This window comes from Bemisia tabaci, chromosome 10 (genome assembly GCF_918797505.1).
Source record: "Bemisia tabaci chromosome 10, PGI_BMITA_v3".
Taxonomy (NCBI): domain Eukaryota; kingdom Metazoa; phylum Arthropoda; class Insecta; order Hemiptera; family Aleyrodidae; genus Bemisia; species Bemisia tabaci.
Genome location: NC_092802.1, coordinates 18,290,708 through 18,306,913, shown reverse-complemented (window position 1 = coordinate 18,306,913; position 16,206 = coordinate 18,290,708). Strand labels below are relative to the sequence as shown.

General features: G+C 38.7%; 1 protein-coding gene across 9 annotated transcripts in view; it reads left to right on the top strand.

Annotated features, from left to right (window-relative positions):
• The window catches only part of Rdl (Resistant to dieldrin), a 334,060-nt gene that overhangs the window by 153,368 nt on the left and 164,486 nt on the right, over window positions 1-16,206 (top strand). For 2 of the 9 annotated variants that reach the window (XM_072305141.1, XM_072305138.1), the window contains exon 3: window positions 5,956-6,023. The exons of the other annotated variants lie outside the window; for them this stretch is intronic. In XM_072305141.1, the coding sequence (XP_072161242.1) occupies window positions 5,956-6,023 (68 nt within the window). The remainder of the gene's footprint in view (window positions 1-5,955; window positions 6,024-16,206) is intronic. 9 annotated transcript variants of the gene reach the window in all.

Below are 16,206 nucleotides of genomic sequence, written 5' to 3'. Positions count from 1 at the left end.
GTATGAGTGTTTTCCTCTCAACTCTCAGTCACCTTCTTTTTAAGCGAGTATGCAATACGCGATTCGACAAGTCGAGATATTTGTATATATGCCCCCGGCCTCGACGCGACGCATCTTATGCTATAAAAGTACAATGTTTCATGCTTTCACAGTAACATGCTGTCCAACTACACACGTCCTGTTGCTATAATTTAATTGAGACGACTGCTGTAATATTAACGCTCCGGTCATCAAATTACTTAGATTGATAGAGATCTCGTAGTTGATATAACACCGGGTCTAATGCATTTAAATGTACATACACCTGGAATCGATTATTATTTTACTGCGGATTGAAGTGGAGGAAAGACGGTGTCGAACCTTCGATTGAGGTCGGAAAAGGAGACCATCAGATCCAAATCTCATCATTTTGAAAAACAATTTATTTCTTAGAGAATACTTTTTGACAATCATCGTTACAACAACAAGGTTTCATCACATGACGCCGCACAGCTGATCAACTAGTGCAATAATAACCTGATTTATTTTTTGCATGCCTTTCAGGACTTTATTTATGTACTTTGCACCATTCGAAATCGAGTCAGTTCTTTATAAGAGTCACGAGTACGATTTTATCGTCAAATTAGGAGACAGCTTTTCGCTCTGCGTCAATTTTGTTTAACAGTGGCGTGGCGTGTTTTGCGATGTATCGATTGTTGTGCCATTTAAACCTATGGTAAAGAATCGATTACTAAGGTGTTCGCTGCGAACACCCTGACTATCGATCCTTTTCCATAGGTTTAAATGGCACAACAATCGATATATCGCAAAGCACGCCAGAGTAGAATCAAATAAGTTTTGCTCTTGGAGCCATCGTTTTGTAAAAAAGTGACTTTAGTTATTTCAAGACTTCAGGATGTTTTCTGAAGTCCTCATACTCTTGGAAAGTCGATTTTAATAGTGGTCAATCTTCTTTTTCAACAGAAAAATTTTTTTGGCCTCTTTTATCGCTGGAAGTTAAGTTTTTTTGTCCGTACCGTAGACCAATTAAACAGGCTTGTTTTTCTATCAATACGTGCGATAATAATACCGTTTTAAGTATTTTTGCCCTCAATGAGATATATTCTTGTAGAAGAATAAAAAAAAATTTCCTTCAAAGTTTTTACTTCCAAAATTTAGCACCCAAATTGCTCTAAAGTCCGATTTATAGAATTTTGCGCCATCATTTTTCTCCCATAAAAACCGGTAAATGTAATTATACGATTCATTTTAATTAATTTCTTTAGAACTAACTTAGAAGCTGTGGTAGACAACTTTTTTAAAGAATTTCTACAGGTTTGCTCTTTTTAAAGCTACAAATTGTACAATTTTTTACTGGTCTACGGTACAGGACAATAACGTTACGGTACGGACAAACGGGCTGCGGTAAGGACGAAGAGGCATTCGTAAATATTACTGTATGCAAGGGCCGAATTATAAAGAACTGGAATTCATTGGGGAATAAACTGCTAAGTTATAGCATAGCTTATAAGTGCCACTTTTATAAATAATTACAGGCAATAAAGGTAAAAAGAGTAAGTAAATCAGTTTTTCAAAAATAATGAACTGCTTTTATTTTAAAGTAAACGCATTAAATAATTAGGGACAAATCTTAGAAGCTGAGTTCTTAAAACAAGCTTGACAACGTTAGAACGTTTCAGGTGCACTTTTACAAAATAAGAAAGAAAACAAAAAGGTAAATTTATCGAAAATGTGGTCACAAATCACCTTAAATAAATATTTAAAGGACAATAAGAAAAAAATAAGTTAGATATTAACGAATAAATATTAAACGAATAAATTGCTATGAACTTCAGACGAAAAAGAGGACTCAAAGTTCTAAAAGAAAAAATGAAAAAAATAAAAAGATGGCGATCCTAATGCAATCATCGAAAAAAAAGCCTCCTTCTTCTAAGTCGCGTCGTACTAAAAAAAAATACGTCTCTCTTTTTTTTTTAAATTCCAAATTTTGGTGATAGATAAAATAAAGTAAAGTGGGATGATCTATCAAACAGCGCACCGATTTTTGGATGACTTTCGCATTTTGTCCGTACTTACCGTAGACCCGGCCGCATCGCGCGTCAGCTACGGGCTACGGTACCGGACGGCTACGGGCTACGGTACGGACGGCTACGGTGCGGACAAATCGTGTGATTATTGGCAACGGTGCTCGGGCATATTCACGCATGTGGTTGAAATTCTGGATTTGAGGTTAAGATATCAGAGCGTATCAAAAAATACCAAAATTCAAGAGTTTGAAGTGATTTATGCATTAAAAAGGTAGGTATACGGTAAGGACATCCTAGATGGTCGTTAAACCTAGAAACTCATAAAAAACGGTCAAAATTTACTGTTTCATTGCGGTTTTTTTTCCTCTGCTCGACATCAGCGTGTGATAGTCACGATAACACAAAAAAAGTAAACAAAGTTCATAAGTGCTGCACTGTAACGGACGAAATGATGCTGAAAAAAGGGGGCTACGGTACAGGACGCGAATTCCGCAGACAAGGCTTCATGACGCAAAGACTGTCAATATTTTCACTTATTTGGATGAATATAACTGAAAATAATAAGTTAGGTACAAATTGAGTGTGAATTTACAGCAGAAGTGGAAGTATTTAGATGCAAGATGATGGTTATGAAGCGTTAAAGTTGCGCACTTGAGTCGCAGACAGGCTACGGTACAGGACATTTCAGCTGTTTAGGGCCAAAATTCTGATATTAAATGGCAAAAACTGCCTAAAGCGATGTTGGGACCTGATTAAGCGTAAAATTTTGAACAAATTTAAAAAAAAAAAATGTCAGATTTTTCCATTTTGAAGGGCTAAAAAGTTGGCAGACAGGGTAGAGCAAAACTTATTTGATTCTACTCGCCACGCAACTGTTATTTAATACCTATATGGACAACAGTTCCGCACAAATTCTGTAAGAAATTTTACGACGCTCACATGCACACGTACCCCGATTTTACTCTTTTCAAAATCCTAATTATTAATTATTTCGTAAAGAACTGGCCTGATTCTATTGACTATTCTATGAATAAGAAACTCTTGACTTAATTGTTGTGCTCTTTTCATCATCTGTGCATGGAATTATACACACATTTTTTCAGCCATTCCGCTCCTTAAACATGTGCAGAACTAGACAAATTTAGTTGACTATATGGTCCTATTATATTCAGGATTTCGTTTTTCTAGTCAAACTAATCTCACTTTGAGTTTAGCTACGTCTAGCTATTTAGTCTGGTATCTCTGTTTTTTATGATTAAAAAAATAATAATTAGGTTTTGCTCCAAATTTCCGTCTTTTATCCTTCAGTTTGACCCTTAACGATCAGAAATTGAGCTAAATAAATTTTTTATCTCAAAACTACCTGCCTTTAAAGTGATTTCATGAGACTCGAATCAAATACCCCGCAGTGGCGAGGCGTGAATTGTGACATATCGATTGTTATGTCATTTAAACCTATGGAAAAGGATCGATAAATAGGGTGTTCGCAGCGAACACCTTAATAATCGATTCTTTACCATAGATTTAAATGACATAACAATCGATATATCGCAATTCACGCCACGCCACTGATACCCCGATGTTTATACGACCTGTCAACGCATTTCATTTCTACAACCTGTTCAAGATGAATTCTGTATTCTCTACGTAGTTCTCTTTGGGCTATTTTTGTTCGGTATCATTTGATTCATTTTCAATGCAACCCGCATTTTTGGGAACATTTCTCATCTCTTAATTGGTAACAATTTTCATCTCCTGTCAATCCTTTGGATTCAACCATCGAAATACGATTCCATAAATAGCTTAGCTGATACATTTTTAACGTGATAGAGCCGATTCATTAAAAAGCAAAAACGGCGGTTTCCCTGAACCAAGAGGCGCAACGGAAAGCAGAGATACGAGGGTTTTCATTCAACGAAGCGCTCCAATTAATTGGACAGTGGTAGGCAAAAAAGAACCTAGCACATAAACGTGCTCTTAAAAGCGCTTATGTGTATTGGCCAGTTTACAGCAGGTATGCCGTGTGCGATAAAAACCGAACAAGTTGATTCCTTTTAATAACCACTGTCCAATTCATGGAAATAAACCTATTTCATGCCCCATGGTCTGAACAAAATGCGGGTTTCGGCTGGTTGGAGGCAGTGGCGTGGCGTGAATTGCAATGTATCGATTTTTATGCCATTTAAAACTATGGTAAAGAATCGATTATGAAGGTGTTCGCTGCGAACACTCTGTTTATCGATCCATTCCCATAGTTGTAAGTGGCATAACAATCGATATATCGCAATTCGCGCCGCGCCACTGGTTGGAGGAATAGACCTGAATGAATGAGTGAATATTATTGTGTTCATCGGGTGCAACAGATCGAGTCAATAACTAAAGCTCTGCTGAAAGCCATTTGATTATTTTTATCTTTTTTTTCACTTTTATTGATAGAGATGACTCGGAACCATCACGCATATGATATTTGGAGATGAAATTTAAAAAATTGATGATGGAGTGAGTGAATCTTTGATAGTGATGTGATCAGATGGGCACTTACCGTCGAAAATTTCGATGTAATTAAAAACGTTTTTATGCGCTTTGTTTTATTTTTGTCTATTTTTCAACGTCATAAAAACTCCAGTGCAAATCAATTGAGTGGATTTAAAATGAGCGGACTGCAGTAAAATGACCCCTTTGATGAAGCTGAATAACTTGCGAGTTCAATAGCTTCGAAAGTGAATAATTTAATGAAAAAGAGATTTTCCCCAAATTGTTTGGAATTGGTGTGATACTTGTGAGGGGTCATCATGGCCTCTTATTTTTCTTTTATAAACAATCCTACTTTTGCCTGGACATTTTTGTGTGTCAGAAGATGTTCCTCTTCCTTAAATTTTAAAAATTTACACTATTATAGTTATCAGGCAAGTTTCGCTAAAAATTCAATTTCTCTCTCCTCATATTTTTTTAAAATTATTTTTCCCGAGTTGTCTAAGCGCATAATTTTTCCAACCACCGCATTTCTCGATTATACTAAGACCCACCATGATCAAAATCCTTTTTCAAGCGGCGATAAATGCCACGCTCAAAATAAAAGCAGCTCTGTTTTGTCAGAGATAGAAACGAGAGAAATTGCTAAGCCCAGCTTGGCGAGGAGAATTCAGAGCTGGGGTAAAAGAAATATTGCCCCGAAGGACGATGACCAGCTAAACGAATTGCGTTAGTGTGAGAGCGTGTGATTGTGTATATCCGTGTCTGTGTGTGTGTGTTCACAAGGCCGTGGGAAAATGATGGGAAGAAGATTGTTGCCAAGTATGGAAAGGAAAACAGAGAAAGGCTTATAAAATAAGATTTCAGGGAAATATACTATTGATTGGTCCGCTTTCGTTTTAAAAGCAGTTGTTGAACAAAATCAACAAAATTTGAAGAGTCTTTGATTTGAATATAGCCAATGTTGACTTTTTGGTCTAAGGAAAATTATTTTAATTCATTATGATTCATTTTAAATCAACCGAGGTGCCAGCTCTAAGTTCCAGGGAGAATAAAATATGGAAAATATTTATTAAAATTATTTATTGTAAGCCCATAATGAGAAAATTCCGAACAATTCCACTCTTCGTAGGCATTTTGTACGCACAAGTATCAATAATTTATCACAAAAACCTGTTCCCTCAGATTACTCAATTGACTTCTAAGGCTATGTCTAATTGCTGAACCAATCGATATCGATACAATCTCACCTGTTTGTTGTATGAAACACGACCAATTACTCAAGTGAAGGCTGGAGCGTTTATTGGTGGTTTGGTTCGGCAACCGAGCGGTGCGTAGAAGTGCGCCGGGTTGCGTTGCGTGGCGCGCAGGAGTTGATTTGTGTGTAATTGATTTAGAGACATGTAGTTGATTAACGTAGCGGAAGAAAGTACAGTTTTATCCGGGTGTTTTACAGGTCCGCCGGTGGAAGTGGGCGTCACCATGTACGTGCTCAGCATCAGTTCCGTATCGGAAGTCCTCATGGTACTGCTCACTCACTTCGCCCTTTCCCGTTCGAATAACCTAAATATTTTATAAGCACCCCTTATACTCTGTGTTGTCTTGTTCTCTCCCCGCTCCCGACGCGAGGGCAGCGAACCGCCCTACCGAAGACAGCAATCCGTATCGAATGATCTTGATCGATAAAACCCCAGCGGGCTGATTGTTGAGATTGGTAGACAAAGCAATAGACAAAGAAGACAAAAGGGATATGGAGGGACCCTACTGGTGGAAGCGGGTGGTTGCAATAGACAAAGGAGGTAGGTAATAGACTTACTAACAGCAAGCCTCGAGAGACCCTTTAGTTAGTCCATCATTTACCCCTCTAGTCTATAAGAACCAGCCGTTTCAACAAATAGGATCGCTCTTTACTCCTTATGTCTTCTTTGTCTATCATTTTTTCTATCAATTTAGACAAAGCTGAAAACATAAAAGACAAGAGGGGTATGGAGGAATACTTGGTTGAAACGGCTGGTTCTTATAGACTAAAGGGATAAATGATGGACTAACTACATGCATGGTCTCTTGTGGGTTGTCGTTAGTTAGTCTATTACCTACCTACTATGACCGTTGCAACCACCCGCTTCCACCAGTAGGATCCCTCCATATCCCTTTTGTCTTTTTTGTCTATTGCTTTGTCTATCGATCTCAATAATCAGCCTGCAGCTCAGAAATGTTATTTAAGAACATCGATGAATTTTATTGATCAGGCTTATTCGATAACAGTCCATCAATTTAGGCGCAGCACTGCCGTACTCAAGGAATCACATACCTATGAGCATTCGAACATTGGCCAAAATGCTGAAAAAATCTACTTGAGGATTTACAAAAACTTGTAACTGAATTCGCGTAATTTGGACGGATTGAATCCAAGTGGCAAAATTTCACGTAAAAATACAAGTTTCAATATTTTGTTGTGTTTTATCGAAGAAATTGGCGACGTCCGAAGGCTCATATTTTGTCCTTCCTTAGCCTGGTAGTGTAAGCTTATACTTTGAAATGGATCTTATCACTGTCTTCCGTAGATTGGCGTATTTATGATTTTTTGAAAGGAGCTGAAGAATCACGTATCTCTTGTGAAGATCGTCGCTGAGCAACTACCTTTTACCGAAATGGAGTCCTTTCCACCATGGTTGATACCGTAAAAAAATGCTTTCTGGAGGGAACACAAACATGACACATAAAGCAGCATTATTTTCCGGATGGTGAATTCGCCTGTTTTTCTCATAGTTTTTTATTTTAACATGTTTCCGGAAATTTTCCTGTTTTTATCAAAATATCCGGTGAGATCATCGGAAATGCCCTATGATAAATTACCACCGGGAGGGTCGATAGTTTCCTCTATCTTCTTCCGAGCAATGAGAAAGCTACCATTTCAGCGAGTGAGTGATAATTTAGTCTCGAGAATAGTTATAGACACCATCCTTCTGCTCTGACTAAACAGTAACTGCAGTGTGCCATCAAAAGCAATGACATTTTTGCATCTTACAGTATTAAAAATTTGAAAAATAAAATTAGTATATAGTTACTTGGCAAGGGGTGGCTGTAAGAATTTTGCATGATAATGTGTGTCAGGAAAAGAGAATGGACAATCGTTGCCGGTAGAGAGACAATTTTCATAAAATTCATCGAAGTGCAAATTTTTTTGGCTAGGGTGTCGACAATTAGGGATGTTTCCCCCAGCATTGACTTTCAGTACTCAACTTTGGTGACAAGTCCTAATTTGGTATCTCTCGGTTGCTTCAGTGTTTCTTCCAGTTGCTTTCAACGGATCATAATTAGGTTTCGCTTCCCTTAACGTAAGCTCGGATACCCAAGTCCCTGCTGCTGGCTGTCATTCGTCTCGTCAATCCTCCCATCCATAACAGCGCACAGTGGAGCGAGTTAATAGGAGAAGTCGGACAAAATTTGGAAACTTTAAACGCTTATAACTCCGTTTGTATAAAACTTTGGGGTTTCAAAAGTGGCTCCATTAGTTTTCTCGTGAAATTTTCTTCTAGAAGCACCCCTTTTAGTTTAAAATCTGACGAAATAAACATCAAAATTCATAGTTTTAGTCAAAAATTTCATGACCGATCTCTCTGATGAACTCGATCCACTGTGCGGCGGTATGGCTTGGCGCGCATTGCAATGCATCGATTGTCCTCCATTTAAATCTATGGAAAAGGATCGATTATACTATGATTCTTTACCATAGTTCCAAATGGGACTATGCATCGATGGCTGCTGATATACGTTTCGCCACCTCAAATCAATCCTAGATCCTCGGCCTCACCTTGAAACCCTAAATGTGTACCCACTGAAAAATCGCCTTTTTCAATCATGAAGAATCCGATGCGTACGTGGAGGAAAAAACGAACCGATAAAATCAGTACGCATTTCTTGGTTGAGAGGACTAAATTCTTAGTCGGGTGCATCAACAGCTGTATAGTTGACAGAAGGCGAACTTGACGAATCGTAAACCTTTGGCTCATATCGTGCGTGCTTCACATCAACCGAAAATTTCCGGTTCGATGAACTTAGATCTCGGTTCTCTTGAGGAAACTTTTGGTTTCGTCAACCAAAGAAGTTAGCTCGCACGACTAATATAACATCACCTCGACACGGAAAAAAAGAGGTAGCAGTTAAGTTTCAGCGTGAAAATTTCCAATCATTCTGGGTAGTATCCTAGTAAATAAGGTTACTAACCCAAATGGTGCGGTACTACCCTAACTCGAGTCGCGGTACTACGAAAATTAATTGGAAATGTCCATATAATCCAACAAATTGGGGTAGTACCACAATTTTACCCTACCACTTTTTTTCCGTGGAGCCACCGATGAAATGAACCGAATGAACCGACTGGTGATGCAATGCGCTCTGGGATAGGGTGTCCAGCTCCATTCTATTTTAAACATCAATTCTCGCTATCGCTTTGTTACTCAATTACGCCTCATTTTTATCAAGGCCAAAACAGTGAATCCGTCTCGAACAATATTTAATCTCACTTCAGCCGAGCATGAAATTCCCGGACTGAAAATTCATCTCAAAAGGATATTACGCGCGCGCGAAAGGCGACGTTGCCATGCTGCGCCTACATTACCCGCGCCGGTTTTAAGAATTGCACCCGCGTAGGTTCGGTCTGACAAGCGTGTCGCCGCTCCAATTAAAAATGCAATCGAACTGGTCTTAATTAAAAATGCCTTTTCGCTGCCGGGCAACCTACGCGGAACCGTTTCACGCGTAAAAAAGATAAAAGGGAACGGAACTGCCGTGTCCATGCTGAAAGAAGGAGAAAAAAAGAAAAGAAAACATGAAAAAAAAAAACGCTCTATGAACATTCGGTTTTTCCTGATGAAATACCAATTCACCGGAAACTTGTGTATGGATTTCCTTGAATTTTTCTGAGAATTTGACTGGCCATGAAAACAGCGCTCTGCACGATGTGTTTGGTAGCACTGTAGTGAAAGAAGGATTATTTATAATTAATTACTTGAATATGCATTCGAAAAGCATTTTGTTTTTACAGATTATTACTATTATTTACTTGAACAAGCAGATCACATTGGTCGACCCTCGATCTGCCTGCAATGTGATAGTTCATTCTAAGTAGATTTTTAGCGCTGATTCCATAAATGACTACCTTTCTCTTGGTTAGGTTAATTTTACCGTGATCAAAAAGACATGTTACGCAAACAAACAAAAATGCAGAAACGAAGAACGAGCAGAGAAGAGGTAAGGACGAGTAGATGACCATTTTAACATCCCAGTGTCTAACACGGTAACATCTAATTTCGAAGGCGGAGCCAGTAATTTGGCAACACCGGATTTCCTCCTTTTAAACCTATGCTAAATAATCGATTCTTGTAAGAGCTCTGGCCCTGCCAGAATCGATACATTTTCATAGATTTAAATGGAGAAAAGACAATGTTGAAAATTAGCTGGATCCGCCAATGTCGAAGGCGCATCAATGGAGGAGTAATATCCTTTTTAACTCTTTGGCGCCTGAGATGGTATCATTTAATTTTGAAAGCGCATCGATAAGCATATCGTCGGAGCATAAATTGGCCATCGAGTAAAATACATTTAATTTGATTTCATTTTTTCTCAAGTGTCAAACGGCTGAATTGCGAGACCTGTTCGCTGCGAGCGTAGTTTATTTTCAATTTCCTCTTTCTACTGAACTTCTTTTTTAACTCTTTTCTCAGAACGCCGCACTGGGAAGACCCAACTTCATTTTTAGATGAGCCCTGAAAAACGTGTTCGTATACGGACGAAAAGGCTCATCTTGTAACGCGGCTTCTATCCTCGTCGTTCTACCTCCGGCGTAAGGCGTATCTCGCACATGAGCCCCGCTTTATATAGAAATCCATACTTTTTGGGGCTCACGCGAAACTGAAGCTTACGTCTGAGACGTCGTTTCCCTTGTTTCTAGAATAGAACGAGTGAATCGAGTTCCGTTTTTTATTCGCCCCAGATCACTCCCTCGCGTTTCGGGCCTCCGTCACACAGTGGGTCGAGTCAATGAGAGATGTTGAACAAAATTTGGAAACTTTAAAAGCTCGTAACCCCGTTAAATCAAATTTTTGAGATTTTAAAAATGGTTCCATTGGTTTCCTCGTGAAATTTTCCTCCGATAACACCCCTCAAAATTTAAAATATGACGAATGAAGATGTTGCATGTGTGAGGAATTTGCGATTTGACTGTTGATTCTTACGTAAAAGTTCGCGAGACACACGATGGTGCCACGGGTTTTTTCTGAAATTATCTCCCAAGCTCAAAAAAAGCTCTCAAAGTGAGGCCAAAATGGAGGGGATATCCCACGCTATCCTGAGAGTCCACCTCTACATCAAAACAAACTCTCCATGCAAAGATAGGGAGCAAATACATTAGCAGGGTTGCCGTGGTTTCAGTTTTGGAGTCCCCAAATAAGGTGGCAGCCCTGTCAATGTATTTGCTCCCTATCTTTGCATGGAGAGTTTGTTTTGATGTAGAAGTGGACTCTGAGGGTAGGGTGAGATATCCCCTCCATTTTGGCCTCAACTTGAGAGCTTTTTTTGAGCTTGGGAGATGATTTCAGAGAAATCCAGTGGCACCATCGTGTTCCTCGCGAACTTTTACTTGAGAATCAATGGCCAAATCGCAAATTCCTCACACATGCAACATCTCCATTAAAAATCAAAATTTGCAGTTGTCGTCAAAAATTTCATGTCCGACCCCTACCGTTGTCTTGATCCACTGTGCGTCCATTCCCCACGCACTGATTTGAGACTGTTCTGAATTTCTGCGGAAACGGAAACGGGGAATTTGGAATTTGCGATGTAACAAAGTATCCCCACGTAAAATTCCGCGAAGAGCGCGAGGGAGGGCGCTCCGTCTGAAATCAATTCCCAGACTCGCGAAAACCCCTCTGAAGTTGAGGCCGCGGTGGGGCTCGGAGGGAGAAAACCCGCCAACCGATCAATCGAAGAGGCGCTTTCCGGTTCAGATGTCTGAGCCCTCAGCCACGCGAACCGATCCCTTCAGTTGACAGAATCGAACCTCGGTTCAGTGAACCGGATGTTCAGTTCTTCGAACCGTAGGCTCAGTCTAACGAATCGAAAAACTTGAACTCGTGCAACCATCACATCCATGTACGTTACAACCGTAACGTACGTAACATGTGACCGCTGACAAGTGGGAAAAGCACAAGTAGCAGTGATCGCGATAATTTGCGATTGATCGGAGAATCTATCGCGATTTTATTGGCGTTGATTTATAGCAATACTATCGGATATGAAATTGCGACATATTGCGATTTCATCGCGTAAATTTGCGATAAAATTGCGATTTTATCGACGGCGATTTATCCGTTGAAAAATTCTTTGGGGAGGAAAAGTGTGGAAATTCTATTCCTGGATTTCTACGGCCACCCAGACCAGTGTGTCGAGCATTGGCGGATTCAGCAAATTGTCAACATTGGATTTCCTCCATTTAAACCTATGCTAAAAATCGATTATTGTCGGGGCAACTGGTCCCTCTAAGAATCGATACATTTCCATAGGTTCAAATGGAGCAAAGACAATGTTGCCAGTTTGCTGGATCCGCCAATGGTGTCGAGTCATGCAAGTTGACAATACTGTTTGCCTCCATTTGACTCCATCATGAACTATCGATTCTTAATAATCGACCTGCTGGAATAATCGATTAACATCGATTATTTTCCCTACATTTATGTGGGCTCAGCACGGTTTCGCCACCTTTCAAGAATCGATACTGACCGCGAAAAACGGCTGACAGAGGAGTGGAAGACGGTCCAGCAGTGACATCAAAGCCTCTGCAGAGCCAATTTAAACCTAACTGTGCGAGGTGGTAATTTAAATTGAGCAATTATATACTAGTGCAGTTTGTTCAGTGACGTCACATAGAGCCATCAGCGCGTTCAGAACAAGCTTCCAAACTCACTCAATACGCCGTGTTTTTTCTTTACTGTAAAGGGTTTATCACACCATGAGAGAAACGAAAAGATGCTTTAATCGATTATTTGATTCGATTTTTTACTGAATGATTGTGATCGAAGTCGCAACGTTGATTATCGATTGAAGTCAAAGATAAATTATCGATTAAAGTCAATCGATAAATCATCGATTGAGATATACTGGTGATTGATCCTCTGAATCTTCCATTTATCCTTCCCAGCCCCTCACCTTAACTCCTTCCGTTCTGAATCGAAACGAGAAAAATGACAGCCAACGCCCAAATAACAACGAGTGATTTCGGTTGATGTCTTCACCTCTTTTCCATCTTGAGTTTAAAGTGAGTTCAAAGTGCGGTATGTAGAATTGATTGTTAGTGTTGATACTAAAATCTAGAAACTCATACTACATCGGTGGTTAAGGTTGGAAAATTCGTATCCCTATTGCAACGACTTAAAATGTTCGATTATTGTTTGTGAGTGAGAGGAACTAACCAGAAATACTCTTTTTAAATTATCTCTGAATTTTTTGTAAGAAGTAAAGGAATTTTAGAGGAAAATTGAGAAAAACAATCAGTTGACATCCTTTAAAAAAATATAATACGAGCGCTGATTTGCAGCGTTACAAAGTAGATACCTCGTAGTTTCCCTGAGACCGAGACTTAATTGCAAAATTCCCCCCAGCAAATTCCTTTTGATATTGAGGAACTGCCGGGCTTTTCTAACTGAAAATTTCACCATTTTTTCCCTGATAGGTGCAAGAATCAACAAAATATTGGATAGAAATTGCGCAAGCATTTTAATTGGAAAAAATTAATTTTTTCTTCGATTTTGCAACCTCGAAATGGAGTTCCGTACTCTTGTCTGGGTAACAACGATTTTTCCAACTTCAGCCATTATTTTGTCATATTCAACTATGTATACACGATTTTGAGTGTCACAGCCGCTCAACAGAGCTGTTTACACAATCGATTTTAAGTATCTAAACTTGAGAACAGATCTTTGACGCACCCGTCGCCCCCACCCCTTACGCATCTTTCCCATCCTAATGAGCCGAAATCATTCGATTCCACTGTGTTTGTAGTCGTCGAATTCTTGCGAAGCTGTACCATGATTGTACCATGATTGTGTAACTGGTCATAGTCTCAATTGTTACTAATGATGTTTGTATATTTTCAGCTCGTATCTCAATGTTATAGAAAGGAACCGTGAGGCGTTCCCTGAATGACTGTCTGCATGACAGATGACTGGGTGCTTGGTCATTTTGTTTACCCATAATTATTATTATCTCGTATCATTTCATTTTACTTTTAATTATATTATTTCATTTCTCACCTCTGCAACTCCTTGTAAGTGCAACAGACCCTTTTTTTTTCTAAAAAGTCGCTATGTGATAATTTTTTTCTCGCTCATGTCATCTTTCCCCGATAAAAATTATACGAGGCCCAGATGACGCCGTCACGACAATGATTCCACTCGCATGATGATCATCATTAATAGTTTTTTTCGCTGTTTTTTTTTTTATTTCGTTCATTTTTTTCACATCAGTTAGTTTACATCGTTATGTTTTTGTTTGTGTGTTCATTTTTGCTTTTTTAATTTTTCCTTACTTTTTCCTATTTATTTCTTATATTTTTTTTCTGTTTGCTTTCCTTATGTAGATCCATTTTAAAGGTGGTCAGTCCTATTCAGTGCCAAAGTCTGGCCAAAAAAATCAATTTCTTAAATGAAGCCTAGAAAGGATCCTCCATTTGGTATGTTTGTCATATATTATTTTTCTTATTATTTTTCGTCAGTCCCTTTATTTTCAGGACGAATTCACTATCATATTCCTCTTACTCCTTTATTTCTTCCTACTTTACCGCGTGTATGTACATTTTATTATTTTTCCTTTTTTTGTTTAACCAACAAATTCTGTATTTTAATTGCAGAGGTGTGAATGACCGAAGAATTTTTCGTTTAGTCCCTATATCTTGACAAATGACCAAGCACTCTTCGCAACCATGTGTACTGATCCACATCAACTGTGTTCAGCCTAATTGTGTGCCTAGGACTTCGGCTCTTTTGAAAAAATCAAGAATTAAAGTAATTATTTAATTGATTGATTGATTGATTAATTAAAATTCCTTGAAGTTCGTAGAACCAGTGTCCAATGGTGACTTGATTTCTTTGGACTGACCGAAAGATATGGTGTCGTGAGTGAATCGCTACTCAAAAAATTGAAGGCTGCGAAAAGACGAAGTTTTACGAGCAAATCAATGTTGCCATCAATGAGGGATTCAAAAAATTGAAAGTTTTTAGATACTATTTTCATAGTATCTTTTCAGATATGGATTTCGTAAACCAAATCAATTAATTGTTCTAATTCGTGAGTCTGAGTTAGGCTTGAATCTTCTTAAGAGCCGGAGTCCAATCGTAGTTGTGTTGGTTGTTTATTAATATTGTATCATTGTTGTGGAAACATTCAGTTTCATGTTGTCCTGCCGGACCGATGGGCTGACCTCACCCGGTAACCTCTCAAAACCTCGCTGGTCGTAATGGAACACATTCCCTCTCACCCTGTGCTAATTCAAACTTCAAGACGTTTGAAGCCTCATTCTATGCGCCCTCTCCAAGGATATCGAACAGTCGTTCGATTTTCGGAATTTCTGCTCAGAACTAAGGGGAGTCGAAAATTGCGTGTACAGAGTCGGGAATCGCAATCATTTTTTATTTTAGTAGATAATTTTTGATCAATATCAAACAATTTTCTAAAGTAATTTTTTCCCAGCAAGAGGTGAAATTTTTAATCAATTTTTTTTTAAAAATCTAAAAACCTAAAAATCTTTTTTAAGTCTTCGGATCTTGATGCTCGCTGACTCTATTCTTTCATCCCCCTAGCATCCAAGTTAAATTCCCTGAAACATACATTTTACTGCGAAATGAGACTAGTCTAAAAATATTGGATTACAGAAACAACTAAGTCGAAACGTAAAATTATTTATTCCAAAGGATGCGCTCTTATTACTAAAGAGAGAAATGCCGAGATCGGAACAGCGTGAGTTCCAGGAATTTGCAGGTAAGTAGGAGTGAAAATGATTGAGTGCTCAATGCTTCACCTCTTGTGTAATTCTCGCCTTGAAAGCAATCATTGACTAATGGCAATCACAAAGGCACGCCAACCAACGTACGAGAGAACTCAAACACAGATTTCAGACAAATGGTATTCCAGAATTAGGTGCAGTAATAGAGGGAGTGAAGATTGGATATGTGTCAGCAGAAATGTCATATTTACGACCAAAATTTGGCAAAAACACGCATCTCGACTTAGTAGATTTCCAATTATGAGTTTGTTGCACTTGAGAGACAAAGCCAACTAGGAAGACTGCTCACAGGTAAAATTACACGAAACCCATGTTAAGAATATCAGAAATCAATGGTGAAACTATCAGACCACGTTTCTCGGCTTGCGAAGTCGCAGACTTCCTGTCATACTTTATTTTGTAGATTGAAAATTATTCAACGTCAATTCTTGAAAATTTCCCTGATTTTTCTCATCTGCGTGAAAGAAAATCTGTGAAAACTTCAAGGAATCGTATCGACTTTTTCTCCTTCACTAAAATAAAATAGAAGTGGAGACTTTTAAACACCGCAAACGAGATAAGTGGTCTAGTAGTTTCACCGTTGAAATTATTTGCGTACCTAACATCATGCATTTCTAACAATGACAATATCGGCCCCCAACCTATAAATTC